Below are 18,371 nucleotides of genomic sequence, written 5' to 3'. Positions count from 1 at the left end.
TAAACGGGAGGCGGTGAATGCCCGCCGCATCCGAGCCGCTCAGGTCGGATTTCTGCGCGTTTTTTTTTTTTCAAAGGAAACTACAGCGGGGGTTTCCTCTCTCTCCATCGTTTCTATGCCTGAGGTATTGTTGCATATCGCCTCTCCGGAGCTAAACGGGACAGTGCTATGAGGACTCTCCCCAAAAGCAAAACTTGCGAGGTGTACTGCGTCTCCGGGCATGGACACTCAGGCTGCTCCGCTGCACAGGTAAGCCTCTGTTGCGCTTTTCATTGTGCGTAAAAGACGACTGTGCCAAACTGGACTTTGCATAATACAAGAACTGTTTCCTCAATATATTCCATATACCTCGCTAGACTGTTGGTTTAAGTTTTGTGTTGTTGGTTTTTTGCAATACCTGAAGGACTCATAATAACCAGAAGCTATCAAACTGTGTCAGCCATGCTTCATCTTAATTGCAAAACCCGTCTCTAGGGGAATGTGGGTGTCTCTCTCATGAATGTTCATGTCATGCACTTGATTGAGTGCTGACACCGCAGAGCCAGGCCGTGGGAAAGCAGACTGGTCTAGCCACGCTTTGTCTGCTCTCCCGGGGAAACCTGCCAACCCCTTAAATGTTTTAGGAGATCCATTCAGCTCAAAGATGCTCACCGTTACTCTCACTGAATCAGTGTCTGCCCAGCCATTAAATCTCTGTCTCATTGATTCTGGCAGATAGGCTGCCTCTTCTTTATTGCTGTGGTCTCATAAGAATAAAAAGCAAACAATTTGAAGCAACCTGAGCACAGACATTAAAAGCTGGTATGATATTTGAGTCATGTGCTTGTCTCTGGAAGGGAGAGGGGGAGTTGAAGGAGCCCACCCAGTCACTGAGCCCCCCCACGAAGCCTGAGGATCAGGCGGAGAAGAAGGTGGAGGGGGGGCGAGCTGCAGTCTGTGGCTCCTGGAGGAGATGGATATTAGGTCTCCTGCCTTTCTTTCCCTTTGCTACTGCCATTGCACTGACTCTCCACTTCTTAACATGTAAGTACAGACCTTACTTTCCTTGAAATGTGATTATTTTCACTTTACATCCAGTCACACAGGCGCACCTGTCTCAAATCTCTACCTCTCCAGCTCCACCCTCCTCAGTGTTCTTCCTCGGTGGCAGCGTGGAGTTCTCAAACCTGAGCTTCTCCTCAGAGCTGACTAACTCCACCTCCCCTCAGTTCCGCCTGCAGGCTCAGGCTTTGAACCATTATGTAAGTGGAACGAAGGACTTGTCCGTCACTGCCTCTCTTCTGAATGACACTTTAGAGTGCTGCTTGACCTTCCCTCTCTGGGCTGAAGCTGACCTCTCACTTTGATAGGGTTCACTACAGCGATGCCTTTTATGCTGGACTTTCAAAACACTGCTGCCCTCTTTCTCCTTCTCACTTCCCTCTGTTGTTGTCTGTCTTTGCATTCTTATTCGTTTGCTTTTCTCTTTATCAGCTTTGTCCTCTGCACTCTCTCTCTCTCTTTTTTTCCTGCTCACCACTCTTCTCTCCTCTGTCCCTCTCTCTGTCTCTCTCTGGTGGTGTTAAATGTAAAGCTGAAACAGGAGCTGGGCACAGTGTGTGTGCGAGTTCCCGAGACCCCCAGGGACAGGGCCCTTTCAGGGCTGAGGACAAGCCCGGCATTTGTGAGCCCAGCTAGGCCCAGGCAGCAAGAGTGAGAGGAAGAGCAGGCCTTCAATAAAAACATTGTCTGTGTAGCTTTCACACAATCAGCCACTCTGTGTGCCGTACACGACAGAGAGGAGGTGAACCTCAGTTTGACGCTGGGGTTGAGAGAGAGAGACAGGGCAGTAGGGCAGGCGGGGATGACAGAGGGATTGGGGGCTGGACAGAGATATGAAAGGGGGGAATTTGGATTGTGGATCAAAAGGTCACATGTACTGCTGAACATTCTTGCTGAGCAGTGAAGAAATGGTGAATTGATCGGTGTAAATCCCCTAAAATCCACACTGACATAGCATAATGCTCCTTTAATCAGCTGTGAGGGTGAGCTAGCAGGTCTGTTAAGTGGTTATAGTATCCGTGTGGCCATCTGTTCATTAAAGAACAGGTGAACTCAAGGCCAGTAGCCCATACCACCCAGGGTCCTACCTGTACACAGCCGGCAGGTAGAGATACAATGGAGCTCTGTGCTGCTCAAAGTCACATGCAGAGTTTGATACACACACACATACGAGAACAATGCTTTTGTTGAACCCAGGCTGCATGTTCAACCATGTGTTACTTACACAGGAAAAGTGACCTCACTTGCACCACTGTGATGTCACACCTGCAGTGTACAGTATGTGGTCAACCCTGGTTTTTTATATTTTCTAAAAACAGTTCTCAGAACTCTACGAGTCCTCGCCATGGAGCTCTTACTACCTGCGCTCAGGAATTACTGCCTTCAGGTACGACGCTCTAATAAAAAGACTTCTGATGATGTGAAATGTGCAACTGTTCATATATGAAAGGAACATGCATGACAACATGCTCAGTCCCCTACAACATTGTAAACCCTTTGTGTGACAGTGAAGGAGCAGAAGGGCTGAATGTCTTCTACTGGAGTAAATTCTCCGCCCCTGACGATGTTGCAGAGGCCATCCGGGGGTCCAGCCCAGAAAGGCTGCAGCGCAAGCTTCCTGGCAGCAACAAGGTGCTGCGGGACAGCCGCAACGAGCAGCGCTATTACATGGAGCAAGATGACGACATGCTCCACCTGCTGGGTAGAGGCTCTCACTGTTATCTGCATACATACAGTACATGCACATTAAGCACACACGAATGCACATTTGTAGTTTTTTGTCTAAAACTTTTGCCCTCTGGAGTTTATGCAATATGCAGTTATTAGTTTGACACTATATAATAACTACTAACAACATACATACATTTAAACTCCACAAATTATCCGCTAACCCTGTGTAAATATTTAGTTCATGTTATTGGGTTTTTACAAAATGGTTTTATTTGCTTGTATTGCTCTAGAGTGGTACTTCATTTGATGAGTGTTTCAAAAGATGCTGTGTGTGCATGCAGGTTTGGACCCTGATGACTTTGAATCAGAAGAAAAATCAGACAAAAGTAAGAATCCGAACAGCATCCAGAGTGGGAAGTGGCAGCTTGGATTCCAAGGTGAGGACGTGTGTTAGAAAACCTCAATATGTAGGAGCCTCATTACAGAAAATATCCAAACTGCTTGCCCTATCTTAACTTACGTTTCTAAGATAGGAAATATTTTCTTAAGAAATCCTAATTGTAACTGTAAATGCAATTCTTCAGTCAGCATTCATCCTGTCGTGCTTGTAATGAATCGATAGGCTACTCGAGGTGAACCTCTGCAAGGTTGCATGACATGCAAGACTTTGATGTTCAAGACATATCTGTAGCCTTAGTTTGGTTTGTCACATTAAGCAAAAATAAAAATAAGTGATCTTTGTTTTTATCTGTTTACTTGTAAGCCTCTCCAGAGTCAGACGTAGCATGTTGATCAGATTTAAAATGATGCGCCGTGGCAGCCAATTTATACCTATTAGTACTGTACATGGTTGGGAAAATTTAAAGCATCATCATCAGGTGTTTGTTTAGCCTTTCAAACATCATATATTAGTTTTCATGTTGTTCCCCATCTTTAATGTCATAGCGACAGCAGTGATGCTGCCATTTTTGGCAGTTATTTTAAGTTACGGGCCATCCTAATTTAGGACCTCTAACTAGGGAAATCACTATATTCCTGTCCTTAGATAAGACATAATTTTTTCCCCAAATGCAGTTAGGAAACATGTTTCTGTAATACAAAAAATCCTAAATGTCATCTTTAAATAAGAATTCAGATGTAGGAGCTTTCTGTAATGAGGCCCCATGTTTCTAATTTCTAAAGAAGAGATCTGACTGAGAAGTTTAATGGTTGCCATTAATGCTGCTTTCAAGGCCTGCGTGTCAGGCCTGCTGACAGGACAGGAAAAAGTGCACATTCATCTTCTGAATATTTCCACTTACTCTGTGTAGCGATGTCCTTTGACCTCTATGCCAAATATGGCAGCAACCGCACCCTGAGCCTCGTGAGTCCCAAGAAACCGTACTACCAGTGGCGTCTGCGCGTGCCCTCGGGTCATGTGGTTCGACTGGTGGTCCTCACCCTGCACGGCGCCACGCCGGGAAGCTGCACCGCCCACAAACTCTCGGCCTACGACTTCTTACTCCCATTACAGAACAAGATAATCGCAAGGTAATGACTGTAATATGTCTCATTGATATGTTGTATATATACATATCCTGGATGCTCTTACCTGTTTCAGGTGGTGTGGGCTGCCTATTTCGGGTTCGTCCCCTGTCATGAAGCTGACCTCCTCTGGTAATGTGATGTTGGTCACCTTCTCGTTCAGCAGACAGAGGGATGGAGCAATCTTCAAAGCTTACTTCCAAGCCATCCCAAAAGCAGGTTTGAGTGCTCTTACAAACAAACATTGTCCTAAATTCTCAGATGTTTAGTTATCTGTTCATGTTTGTGCTGGAATTATTTATTTCCACTGATATTTAAAATCTATAGAAAAGTTGCTTTGGGGTGTTATGCATTCTGTGCACTTCACTGTGCCACCATCTCCCCCTGCAGGTTGTGGAGGGTCAATTTCCTCCTGGAACGGCTCTATAACCTCCCCCTACTACCCCTCCTATTACCCTCCTAACATAGACTGCACCTGGACGCTACGGGTGAGTGGATGCATACATGCATGCGTGTGTGTTAGAAACAGAGGAGTAAGAAAGAGAGGGAAAGAGGGCGAAAGAGTGAATCATCCCTTTGTCATTTGGCCAGTCCACATTCCAGCATGTGAACGCTTCCTTTCGTCTTGTATGGTTACTTTATTAGGCGCCGTTGCCGGGATACCTGATCTCCATCACGATTGTGACAATGGACATTCAGGATTCGTCATCAGACGGATGTGAGAAAGACTGGCTGGACATCGGAGGGGTCAAGTAAGTTGTTGTGTTATAGTCATCATATAGTCAACTATAGAACAAAATTTAGAGTGTCACTGCTTAAGGTGCATAGTTAAAGCAATCATAACACAAAACAAACATGAGTAAAACATTTAAAAATATGTTAGAATACTGAGCTAAAACAAGGACAAGGATGTATGATGTAATAAGTAAATATAAAAATAAATAAATGACCACTGAAAATGCTACAAAAGTTATAGGCGAGGTAGACAGTATGTCTTGCACATATTAATTGTGCTACACGTCAGTCATTTCAAGTTAGCATTTCATCTACAGCAGTCAAAATAAAAAATATATCCATTTTAACAATATAATTTCACCTATGGTTATCTGTGCAATATGGACTTTCTATAATAATTGTGTGCAATAATTAAATTTGTCACTTACACTGTTACATATATACATACTTTAACAGCTCTCTTTTTACTTCTAATTTATTTCAACATTTCCATATTTCTATTTGTATTACTATTTGTACATATCTCTTTTAACTTAAGACTTCAGAGTTGTTGTATATTTAGTATGATGCACTTTTTTAAAAACAATCTCACACTGGGGATCAGTATTTAAAGTAAAGTTTTTATGATGAGTATAAAGTATTTCTGATTCTGCCTTCCTGTGTGCTCCTGTGCATCTAGACTGTGTAATCCTGTGTCAGACAGCAGCAAAAGGCGAGTCTACACCTTTCCTCTCTCCCTACATTTCCATTCGGATGAATCTATCACTCACAAGGGTTTCTACTTGCTCTACCGAGCCTTCTCTCCAGAGGGCAGTAAGTAAAATCTGCACTCTCTCAATGAAATTAACTCAGACAGAGAGGCTTGCTGGTACACTATGTCATTCATGAAGGAGGTATTTTTTTTAACTACGTGAGATCACATATCCACATCCACGGCAAAGCAAGTACTGTATTTCCAGAGTGACATTCAAATCTCATCCCCGTCTGCCTCCAGCCTGTCCTCGCCAGTTTCGCTGTGGAGATGGACGCTGTATCCCTCTGAGGAAGGTGTGTGATGGCGTGAAGGACTGCTCAGATGGACGGGACGAGGTTAAATGCTGTAAGTCTGTTGCCTGAGGACATTATTGTAGATGCAAAGTCTGGCAGATATAGCGCTTGACAGATATTATCTTCCGATTTTGGCCTATCAAAGGCATATCTTTATCTTAAACAATCTCTAAACTTGTAAAAGATTTTTACCTAATATATAATGCAGAGAAATGGTGCTAGCTATTCTTTTTCTTTTTTTTCTGAAAACTGAGCATTAATTATCTTTATTTAGCTATTTTCTAAATTCCTATTAATTCTTTACTTTCTCAGTTATCATTTATAGAATTGGCTGACAATGTAATACATTGTATGTTTAATGTATAATAATGTATAACAATGTGTGATGAAAAAGTTTAATGTTTTAGAAAGTAGCTCCCTGGATACATGAAAAAAAATCAAGCACAGTCCAGCACAAAAGGTCTATTTTCACTCCAGCTAAAAAAAAATACTATATTGGCTCCATATCGGTTATTAATGAATTTCCCCCCTCTTAAATCAGTATCGGCATTGGTCTCAAAAATCCCTCTTCGGTCGGGCTCTTATGCAAATGGTTTTACATCGAACCATGTAGTTTTTTATCCTTAACATGTAATCTGACCTTTGTCTGTTACTCAGATTTGTATGTGTTCTGTGTTTCTGTGTGCATGTTTGCACATGTGTAAAACATGTAGCATCCTGCAGGCCAGGTGAAGTGCTGTGTGGGAACGGCCAGTGTAAGCCTCAAAGCTCTCAGTGTGTGAGCCAGAGCACCTGTGCAGACAGCAGTGAGGAGGGCACCTGTGGTGAGTGAGCTGTCACCGTGGTAACACACACATATGCTTGTTGGCATTTTGATGATTAAAAATGTGTTTGTTTTCAGGAGGTAAATGTCACCACGTGTGTCCCAACAAGGTCTGTTTGCCAAAGTCTTCAGTGTGTGATGGTGTTATTGACTGCAAAGACCGTAGCGATGAACTCAACTGTACCAGAGCGTGTGAGTATTCATGATGTCACTTACACAGATTGATCAATTTAAGCAGATATTATTGCAATATGATGCATTTATAGGTACTTTTCTCTAGAGCTGAACGATTTTTTGGGGGAAAAAGTCTAATTGTGATTATTTTGACTGATATTGCAATTGCGAAATGATTTGCGATATTGGAGGGACTGATTTTTCATTTTCAGCAATGGGGAAAATATTCCAATCTTTTACTCAAGTAAAGGTTACAATACCAGAGTGCAAAAAATATTCTGTTACAGACATGTATAAGCATGAAATGTACATGAAAGTGAAAAAGTACTCACGCAGAATGGCCCATTTCAGAATAATAGATATTTATTTTATATAATTGTATTATTGGATTATAATTTTTGATGCATTTATGTGTACATCACTTAAATGCTACAGCTGGTAAAGGCTGAGCTTATTTATACTATGTATATTTTGTATTCATAAACTAAATCTACAAAGTAATTGGTGACTACTGTTATCAAATGAAATAAATGTAGTTAAGTAAACAATATTGGCTTCCAAAATGTAGAGGAGAAGAAGTATTAAGTAGCATAAAATAAAAATACCTCAAGTACCGCCATTTTTTTCCTTCAGTAAATGTACTTAGTTACATTCCATCCCTGTCAGTATTTTCATTTTAATTGTAATTAGTTTGTGAAGATCTGAACGAAACAAAGATTAGATGTCTGTAGAATAAGACCCACAATACTTTATTCTTAATAGTATTTTTAAACATGTTTTGGCTTTTAAATACTACTGTAGTCTGTATTGATATTTGATAACATTTAAATTCATTGTTATATCTCTTATTTGTTATCTTTGTTTCACTCTGCCTTATCATTTCTTTATTTCTCTCTAGACCTTAAAGGCTGTTCCTCATCCTCATACAAATGTGCCAATGGAAAGTGTGTAAGTAAGGTTAACCCTGAGTGTGACGGAGTCAAAGACTGCTTTGACGGCTCTGATGAACTGCGCTGTGGTGAGTTCTCACTCACAAATTCACCCTTGGACTCCTGTGACTGACTAAAAACTGAATGAAAGTCCTCTAAACTTCTGCGATCATGATTTTTTTCTCCTCCTCTGTTCCCCTGTGTGTCCAAGGCTGTGGCACCAGGCCCAGGAAGCGTACTAAGATAGTGGGTGGCTCTGATGCTGGGACGGGGTCGTGGCCGTGGCAGGTCAGCCTCCAGATGGATCGATACGGACATGTCTGTGGAGCCACGCTGGTCGGCAGCCGCTGGCTCATCTCTGCAGCTCACTGCTTCCAAGACTCAGATGCCATTAAGTAAGAAAGATGCCTTAAAGCCTTATTATAATAATCATAATTCACATGTGTGCTGTGTTCATGCATGTTGTGTCTGCAGATACTCAGATGCCCGTGCATGGCGGGCCCACATGGGAATGCGTGTGATGACAGGAAACAACGGTGCAGCTACCAGGCCGATCCGCCGCATCCTCCTCCACCCACAGTACGACCAGTTCACCTCCGACTACGACATCGCCCTTCTCGAACTCAGCGCTCCTGTGTTCTTCAATGACTTGGTGCAGCCCGTGTGCGTCCCCGCGCCCTCACACACCTTCACAACAGGGACAAACTGCTACGTCACAGGCTGGGGGGTCCTCATGGAGGACGGTAGGCTTCAATAACCAAGCTAAAAACATACTTCTTGCAAAAAGTTTTTGGTATTTCATAATGCTAAGATGTTTCCATTTTGTGTTTTTTTTAATTAAAGGTGAACTGGCCTCTCGTTTGCAAGAGGCCTCAGTGAAGATCATCAACAGGAACACTTGTAACAAGCTGTATGACGAGGCGGTCACTCCCAGGATGCTGTGTGCTGGAAACCTGCAGGGAGGGGTGGACGCCTGCCAGGTGAGTGTATATTTGTGGGAAAATGGCTTGCGTCAATATATAAAATGTATGTTTGATCTTCTATGTTTTGCAGAATTTCTCTCTAAATTACAACTGAATGTCTCTGCAATAAGTAAAAAAATTGAGACTGACATATTTATAATCTCTTGGTCATCTTGCTGTAAGTCTTCAGTCCTCACGATGCATGAAGGTGCAGAACTATACAGCAAGCTTACCTACAATTCACAACATCCAATACAGGTTGAAAACTGGAGTTGGCCTGTGTGAAACCGTGAAAACAGTATTTAACAGTATTTAACAAAAAACTATAGACCAAACATATTGTAAAAAATGAATTGGCACTGTAACAGGGTAAATGGATTCACTTAAGTTTGGACTAGTTTGTGTCGGGATAAAGGACATCACCAATGAGGATGAACCGGAAAAAGGAAGTAATTATTTAGTGTCTATACACATAGTTTACGAAAATAAAAAGAGTAAAATCTCTACTGTTACATTTAGACCAACAGTAGCTAAATTACTAGGCTAGTTAGCTGACGCTAGCTGTCAGATTTGCTAACATAAGCTGACAGCATCCTCCCTCATATCAGGAAGAAGCAATTTATAACTAATGAAGACAAAGTCTCTGTACAACACAGTAATTTATTTAGTAATTATACATATAATACATAAAAAGGTTAAAAAGAGTTAACAGTGGCTAAATTAGCAAGCAAACAGTTACTTAGAAGTCGTAGCAACAGTTAGCTAATGCGTTCACATGCTAATTTGGTGGTCCCATTTCCAAAGCTGGGAAATGGCATTATTTCAGCTTTGGTGTGTTCATGAGCTGTATTTACCCAGGGAATAAAGGGATGATCCTGAATAATTAAGGGCATTTGTGGAGTAAATGAAATATGCCTGTATATTTGTTCGGACACAGATCAAAATGATGGGTTTGCCATAACGGCTGGTGGCAGAATTTTGCTAATGCGCAAGAAGCTCATGTGTTTTCGTCCTTTGTGTCACTGGATTTCTATTTGTCATTGTCTCAAAGTTTCTGTTATGAAATGTCACTTCAGCTGCTTTGGAAAAGATTTTCTGTTCTGTTGTGTTTCACTATGCATGTCTGTGCCCTCAGGGTGACTCAGGAGGTCCGTTGGTGTGTCTGGAGCGAGGCAGGCGGTGGTTCCTGGCGGGCATCGTGAGCTGGGGTGAGGGCTGTGCAAGGCAGAACCGTCCTGGTGTCTACACGCAGGTGGTCAAGTTCACTGACTGGATCCATCAGCAGACTAAAGGACAGGTGTGACTGAACACCACACTGACATTAAAAAAACAAAAAGACAGACAACACACAGGATGAAGGTTTCAGACCTGGAGTCCATCTTCAGACGGTTGTCATGCTTACATGACAACACATTCAGTCCGGTTTTGGGAGTGTGTCCAAGGCAAGTGGCCAACAGGGGCATCATACATGCTCCACATCAACCAGCTTCCTTATATTGTCCAAACACTAGTGGCTATGTTGACATGCACAAAAAATCTGTACTTGCTACACATAAATGTTATGATGTGTTCACACCAAATGCAAAGCAGGTGTGAACAATGCATCCATTTCTTTCTGTCTCCCACCATGGCTGAAATAACCACTATTGCTGCTTTGTACCTGTTGTGGAAGTTTCAGATATGTTGGATAATCAAAAGCTGACATGTCTGGGTTCATAATATCATCTACAAGACAAGATTTCCACAAGACAGACAAGCAAACAACTTTTAAAATCCTTGTTTTCTTAATGCAGTTTGGATAGATCAGGGCCATGGTATGCAGGAGAATCTCAGCACTGATTGGCTTCCGTGAAACAGCGTTATGTAACTGTCTCGTCGAGTTGAAAGAACTTAACTTACAAAAATACACAAATGACATGTTGGGTCTGAACATGCCATGAAAATGAGGTTGGATTACCTTATACATATTACACAATACCCAATTACTTTCTGTTACAGAATCCTTGCACATGATATTTTACATAAAAACACTCTTATTAGCTTTAAATTTTCACTGTCTGCACAAATTCCACCGGTGGTTCAGTATTTACTGCTCTGCAGTTGCTCTACAATTTTAACAGAGCAATGCTTAAGTCTCAATCAGATGGAGGTCAAGCCAAAGTGCATCAACTAACCAGGTTATCCTGTGCATGTAAAGGTAGCCAATTACTTCCTGTTTTCCTCCCCTCCCTCCTCTTCCTGTCACAGCTACATTTTTCACTACAAAGCTGGTGACCATGTCAGGTTTTGCCAACAAAAATCACACCAGTCCTTTTATTGAATGTGGAAAGAGTTCTCTCCCCACGCTCATGTAACCATATATATTTGCCCTCATCTACATTTGTCCATGTACTGTATATGTATGTATGTTTAAGAGTTGTTATTGTACTGTATGTGTATGTATGTGCATTTGTATATCATGAGTTTATAGCGTTGTTTTCAATATATTCTGTAATAGTAGAGAAGTGAATAATCCCTCAATATGAGGTGATAATATATTTTGCATTTCAGTTTTACTGTGATTTAATTTATCTTCGTGGTGCCTCTGTTATACCTTATTCTCCGTCGACAGCATGGTCACAGCTCACCTTACAACCATGATGCAGTTGATGCAAGATTGTCAGGAGTGACCCCGATACCAATTGTTTTACATGCAGACACACTTGCATGTTCCCATATTTCCTGCAGTCCCTTCTCATTCAGCTGACATCACCACCCAGTGGTAGCGTACTATGACAGCACGCTCCTGGATCTCAAACATGTAAAAGCCTCCACCACCTCTTACATAGGAGCGAAACACACAGACTTATTGTTGTTTTCTTATGCATCTTTTTTGTAGTTTTTATGTCTCATTATGGTTGTTTTGTTCCTTTTCCTAGTTGTTGTGAGTCATTTTGTGTCTCTTTGCAGCTGTTTTTATCTCTTTTGTCTCTTGTTGCTGTCTCTTTGTAGTCTTTCGTGTCTTTTTGTTGTTCTTATGTTTTTTTATGGTCATTTAGTCTCTTCCTGGTTGGTACATGTCTCTTCAAGTGACATCTTGTAGTTGAAGCTTTGGGCCCCTGAGCCTGTTTGGGCCCCTGAGCTAGTTCTTATACGTCTTTTTTGTAGTTGTTGTGTCTCATTATGGTTGTTTTGTTCCTTTTCATAGCTGTTGTGCGTCTTTTTGTGTCTCCTTGCAGCTGCAACATGTCCATTTGTGTGACATATTGTAAGTGAAGTCCAAAGGGGACCTGAAGCTTTGTTGCCTTGTAGGTCCATTCAGTAATCCATCCGTGCCAGTGGCCTGAGAGAGTGATGAAACAAAACATGCAGTTTGCACCATTGTTTAATGATTTCAGCTTTTACATTAAAGACACAATTTCCAACACACCAGGTCTCAACAAAACTGTTGTACTTATTGTAGCAGTTTTATTATGACATTTAAATTGTTTTCTATTTTCTTACTATAAAACCTGATAGTGAAATTTGGCTTTTTACTTATACTCCAGGCTGAGAAATATACACTGTTGCAATTGGTGCTTTTATAGTACAGTGGGAGGCACAGTAAAGTAGTTTGGTGTTAGTACTTTTAAACTGAGGTCTTTAAGCAGTGACAATATTATCTTTATAGTTATGTAATGTTTGGCATCTTTTTCCAAACAGAGCAGCTGCTTGTGTTTTTGATGAAAGATTGCCAGTTTAAGAAACGTGACGGTCAAGTTGTTGATGAGGACACCATGCTCTTACCCTGGTGCCTACGTGCTGATCATCCCGTGTACCAGTCAAGACTGTGCAAGACTTAAGCACAAAGCTGCCAAAGTGCGCAGCATCCCGGTATTCGGTGGTGCGTAATTCCATCCTTCTCTGGAAATGAGATAACTTGCACATTATTAGAAAGGAAATGGTCATTTCGTGTGTAAATTAACTATTTAAAACTATATCAGAAAGGGGGGTATTTTGGACCATTTACTTTTATTAATACCTCACTGGTCGATTGTTTGACCACTAGGGAGAACTAAAATGGGACTGCTCTAACACACCGCCCTGGGTGTGTCAATGGACGTCACGGAAGTCCGCTATCCGGTGGCTGCACTGTGGGAACTGTATAAATCCGCGCCACTATCCAAAACGATGGGAAAAAGTTGCACTGGAGTTCAAGCGTGGTGTCCTGTTGCGTGATCTCCCGCAGCTATCCTCAGGAAACCAACCATCTCCATTCACTGAGCACCAGAGCTGAGCGCCACAGCCAAGTGCGCTGTGTTGAGTCTGCACTCTGAAGGGGAAAACATCAGGAATAAAACTTGTTTCATATTTTATATTTGAAACCCGCTCGCTGCACCGGAGTCTCCAGAGATGATGAATTTGATCCTCTTCTGTCTGCTATGTGGATTGTATGGTGTTCTTGCAAAAGGTGAGTAGCACGTTAACTTTTGTTGATGAAATACCACCAAAGGTTGCAAAGCACCTGATGCAGCCATTTGAACTGGTGTGAAGTTAATTAGCTAATTTACGTTTAAATTTAAGCATTATTCATTAGTTTAGATGAGGAAACTAGTTGCAACTTGTTGAAAACTGTATTTTACGCACGACTTTTATTGTGGATTTTATTCTTCGGGGTCCTATGGGGTCATTAGACATCTGTGCGGTCTTTAAAAAGGTAAAAACCATGACCAGGGCAGAACATCCACTCTTAACTATGGAAGAAACAAAAGATGCGCAGATGTGCGTCTCCATTGTGGCTCACTGTGGTGCGGCTGCTCATTTATAGGTCAATTAAGTCGCCGGTGCGGTCGTGTGTCTGAGGCTGTCGGGCTTGTAAACCTCTGTTAGCAGCGAGTGCAGTGAGGCAGATAAGCGCTATCCTGCGGGACACTTGTTTGGATAATGTGGACCTCTGTGGCCCGGCTCCTTGTGCGCTTGGCCCCGGTTGAATGGACACACGCAGGGCGTTGTTTCCTGAGACTGATGAGTTTGTCAAATGAAAGTTCTGATTTAAAAGAACGAGGGGTCATGACCGACTGAAGGAAAATAACACCGGACAGGAACCCGGGTTAATATGTGTTTATTGCTTAAACAGTCGGCAGGTTGCTTTCATGCGCCCCGCAGGTCTCCCTCTCGCTCTTTCACTCTCTCTGGTGATATTAGGCGCGTAAGTCTTTTGTGGCTAAAAAAACAAACAAAAAAAAAACGTTTTTTCTTCTTCTTGCAAAATGAAATAATGCGCAATTAACATCAAGTTAGGAACTTTAAATGCAGAGATATCTTTGACATGGTGAATAAAGAATTTCAGTCTTTAGCCTATCAGTGCCTTATTTCACCAGCATTTCATTTTTAAATAACTATTTTAAATGTTTTATTTATATTTTTTTAAACTAAACTAATCAAAGTATCACTCATGCTGCTTTGCCAAATCGGCAAGTAGGACACCACTGCAATGTCTAGTGGTGTAATTAGATTTTAGAAACAATAACTTTAGATATATATTTTTTTCGATATGTGTCAATTCTCTAATCTATATCCATAAACAAATCATTTTAATCCCAAATCAGTACACTAAATATATTATAGTGATAACTGGATGTAAGGAGTCTTAATGTACGACATGCATACATCTTACACTCATATACATTTCACAAACTTAAACATACATTCATCTTAGCTTGTACCACCCCAATGCATTGTTTCCATTGTTAAGATACTATTTAACCTTATTAGGTTCGATAAAGATGATAATAACATTTGATAGAAGTTCTTGGATTAAAAAAATCAATAAATATGTACACCTAAGTAAGACATTCTGCAAAAAAATATTGTCAATTTATTGGTATTTAGTCATTTTATAGTACGTCTTAAGGCTTATTTATTGCCTGATCGTATTACACTGCAGACAGATTCTCTCGAAATGAATGTCTTGAGGTGCAAGGAGGAGTATTAAATATCAACACAAGTGATGAATGTAGAGTATTTCTCCACCTAAAAATATCTTCTCAATTTCTTCCAAAATTCCTGATAAGTCAGTTGAAGGAGGAGTACTTGAAAACTTGCCAAACAAACATAATTCCTCATAATAAGTGTTATTTGATATTTAGAAACAAAAAACCTGAACTATTTCACCGAGGTGATGTAGCAGGAAAACTGCACTGACTTACTTGGAAACGGTGATTTTAGACAATTCACAGCTTGTTGAAAAGGCCCCAAAAGACCTGGAGGAGATCCCCAACTTCCCCTCTTTCATAGGTGTGTGTGTGTGTGTAAGATATTCTGACTCACACACTGTGAAACCCAAGGAAATAGTATAGGAAGTGCTAGCAGTGTGAGTAATGCTAGATCTGCTCAATGGGGCATCCACTGGGAACAATGATGCTGACAATGAATGGTAATAATGGACTTTAGTGATAAACCAATTGCTGCTGAACAAGTGATTTAACTTCTCACAGAGCAGTTGTGTTCTGTGTTTGGAGCTGCGTGTTGCTCTCTCGGTAAGGAGCAGTCACAGTGAAGGACGGACTTCCCTGAATGATGTTTCCGCTGTTGTTGGGAGGAAGGAAGGGCGGACAGACAGTCGTCTTTATCTCTCATTAATAAACCTCAGCGATGGAGTGGAGAAATGCCTTTATTTGATAAACAAGAGGGACACTGCTTACGCATTTCCACACAAGTTGTCAAGTGGTCTGAGCGAGGAGATGTGTGGAGGGTCACAGATACTGTGGCCTGGATGGAGTACGTGCTCAGGACCCACCAAGACCGGTTCTGCAATCTGTCAAGAGTCCAGTTGAGTCCGGTTTGTAAAGGACAGAGCTTACAGGAACTGTCTAAAATATTTATTGGTTGTAAAGTGTTTTGTCTTCAAGGATTTCCTCGGAAAGTGGTAGTGCAGATCTGGGTCAACATGAAGGGACTTGGACTGTCCCAGTGACTCCCAATCATATTATTAGAACTCATTATAATTAGATCTAACATTTTACCATGTACGTTTATTAATAAACAAGACATTCAGTGGTGTCCCAGGGCTCGAGCCTCTATTTCTGAAAATAAACATCCTGCCCAGAAGTCCCTAAAGAACATTCTAGAATGAAGTCTTACAAGCTGATCTTGACCTCTTACCTCTCTTGAGGTCCATATCTCCTTAAATAAATGACCTTGTAATTATTATTATCATACCCATACTACAATTTTGTGATCCAATCAGAATCAGTGATGGAGTTCTGTTACGTTGTTGCCACGTCATATCTTCTGACTCTCATCTTCCCTCCTGCTTCTGCAGACAAAGATCAGAAGGGGAAGTACAGCATCCCAATTCTGGATGTGAAAGCCCGGCAGCTGGTCTATGACACCAACCAGACACTACTGCTCAGCTGCAGGTGAGTTTCAGGTAGATAGATCCAGGCCAAGAAACCAAAATTTTGGCAGCATGGTCAGAGTTGGGGTGGGACATGAGAAGTTGCAACCACCAGTCTTCATACCTGTTATTTAAAGAAGAAGTGCTCACAAAAAACTTTTTTTTTGGTGGAAATTTAGCTTTTGATATACTTTATTGCAGGAGTTAATAGACAGTTCTTCATATTTGTAGCATTCCTGTAAATGTATATGTTTTATAGTGAGTAACTAATAATCGCACACTTAGAATTAACAATAAGGTAAATAAAATAATAATAAGGTTGGAAAAAGAAGAAAGAGAAAAGAAGAAAAAGGGGAAAGCAACTAACATACCCATCTTTAAGAGAATGCAAATCAATAATTTATTGAGAAACTAGTTGTTGTAAAAGCAACACTTAAGTGGTCATTAGAAGTAGCTCAATCCCAAAGGAAATTATACATCAATCAAGTAGGTGTAGTGGCAGTATGCAAAGTAAAAAAACAATGGTTTCAATCTGCCATACAACGAGAAGAAGATGAAACGACTATCCATGTTCCAAGCAGCACAAACTTCCACAAACTGATGCAGAACATGCACAAAATAGTGCATAGAAATTCACCAGAATGCAGGAAATTAAGTGTTTGACACTTTCCTTGTGGCAGGACCCCCAGACAGCTGCATATATGTCCTCCCACATGTTGGAAAAATGGTGCCCTTGAATAATGCAGTAAGAAATCATAAGGGAAATCCAAGTTTCAACTCAACCGGACCAGCTGTGTTTGTGCACACTCAACACTAAAAACGAAACCGAATCATCAGACGAAAGGAAATCTTGAGGACTATGAGTTTAAAAAAAATCTAAAAAATGAACATGTTCATTCGCTGATTGTGAATATGTGCAATGACTGCCAAGTGTTTTCTAAGCCAACTTTCCTGTTGACCAGGGGTCGCTGGGAGCTGACATGGGCGTTCCCATCAGGTTTGGCCAGAGATCAGGTGCAGGTGAAGGAGTCTCGCTGCGGGAGGACGAGCCAGCAGTACTGCAGCAGCGTGACGGTCAGCAGCACCCAGGCCCAGCACACTGGCCTCTTCCGCTGCAGATACCAGCACCGAACACGAAAACAGACCTCCATCTATGTATATGTCACAGGTAAGACCCTGCTGCCCGAGGTACCAGAGTCTGTCTCTCTAGCTGCACTCACTGAGCTTCCCCTTGCGCCTTTACCCCCTCATGCTTATTGTTTATATCCTCAGGTTAAACAGGATGCGGTGGGTGCTAAATACAGACCAATGCCAGAGAGCCAATTATATCTAAACACTGTTTGTCCCAACAACACATCCTTCTAGATGACTCTGGCACAGTTTCACCCCCCTCCTCCCCTGCGTCTCTTTTCTCAGCCCAGGCCTACCTCCCTGCTGTCTATATATAAATCCTTTTTTACTTTCATTTACGTGCTACCTCGAGGCCAGGAATAGCCCAGCTGCTGAAAGGCTCAGGCCCGGGCAGAGTTTCCCAGGGCATCAGCCTTATCTGCTCGGCTCAGCCTTGCTTGAAGCATCCTGTGCTTGGGGGAGGAGGGAAAGGGCTTGAAGGGGCTGAGCTGGGAGGGGATGTCACTGTGTCTCTACAAGGTAGCGGCGGGGAGGTGTGTGCAAGTGTGAGGAGCTGAGAAGGATAAGATGAAGGCCAGTGGCTCAGTGGTATCAAGGGGCAGAGGAGGCACGATGTCTGCCCCGCCGGCTCCTCCCTGTCCTGGAAGGTGACGTTGTTCGGGCTGGGCTGCTCCGGGCGCGGAGCTGGGCTGGAGGCCAGGGTCACAGGGCACGCTACTGTTTGGCCAACAGGACCCTCGGGGGCCATCAATCGCTCAGGTCACCATGTCCATTAAACGTCAGACTTGGCCTGTGGCTCTGCTCAGACGCTGCCTCCCTCCCTGAGTCCTCTATTAGGAATCAAAGCAAGAGAAGGAAGCCCTCAGTCCGCTAGTCCTCTGGGTACTTTTGTTCGAATGTTCAGAGATTTGCTTTCCTTGAATAACACCCTACGGTAACAAACAATACAGCGAGCAACACCCACACTTTTCAATGGC

The 18,371-nt window shown here is 42.1% G+C and overlaps 2 protein-coding genes across 3 annotated transcripts in view; both read left to right on the top strand.

Annotated features, from left to right (window-relative positions):
• The first annotated feature begins 73 nt into the window (after positions 1-73).
• LOC131961891 (suppressor of tumorigenicity 14 protein homolog) lies at positions 74-12,265 on the top strand. The gene is made up of 19 exons (XM_059326812.1): positions 74-249; positions 837-1,023; positions 1,117-1,241; positions 2,361-2,428; positions 2,550-2,743; positions 3,054-3,149; positions 4,023-4,242; positions 4,313-4,455; positions 4,627-4,724; positions 4,882-4,988; positions 5,651-5,784; positions 5,966-6,070; positions 6,732-6,842; positions 6,920-7,033; positions 7,914-8,033; positions 8,156-8,339; positions 8,419-8,687; positions 8,788-8,924; positions 10,042-12,265. The coding sequence occupies exons 1-19, from the start codon at positions 169-171 to the stop codon at positions 10,207-10,209; spliced, it is 2,661 nt and encodes an 886-aa protein (XP_059182795.1). The 5' UTR covers positions 74-168; the 3' UTR covers positions 10,210-12,265.
• A 675-nt stretch (positions 12,266-12,940) lies between these two features.
• Positions 12,941-18,371, top strand: part of flt1 (fms related receptor tyrosine kinase 1) — a 45,531-nt gene continuing 40,100 nt past the window's right edge. For both annotated transcript variants that reach the window (XM_059326518.1, XM_059326519.1), the window contains exons 1-3: positions 12,941-13,335; positions 16,189-16,285; positions 17,226-17,431. In XM_059326518.1, the coding sequence (XP_059182501.1) occupies positions 13,278-13,335; positions 16,189-16,285; positions 17,226-17,431 (361 nt within the window). In that variant the 5' untranslated portion in view covers positions 12,941-13,277. The remainder of the gene's footprint in view (positions 13,336-16,188; positions 16,286-17,225; positions 17,432-18,371) is intronic.

The sequence above is a fragment of the Centropristis striata genome, chromosome 23, assembly GCF_030273125.1.
Source record: "Centropristis striata isolate RG_2023a ecotype Rhode Island chromosome 23, C.striata_1.0, whole genome shotgun sequence".
Lineage (NCBI taxonomy): Eukaryota > Metazoa > Chordata > Actinopteri > Perciformes > Serranidae > Centropristis > Centropristis striata.
The sequence above is the reverse complement of the archived record's forward strand: the minus strand, read 5'-3'. Positions and strand labels throughout refer to the sequence as shown.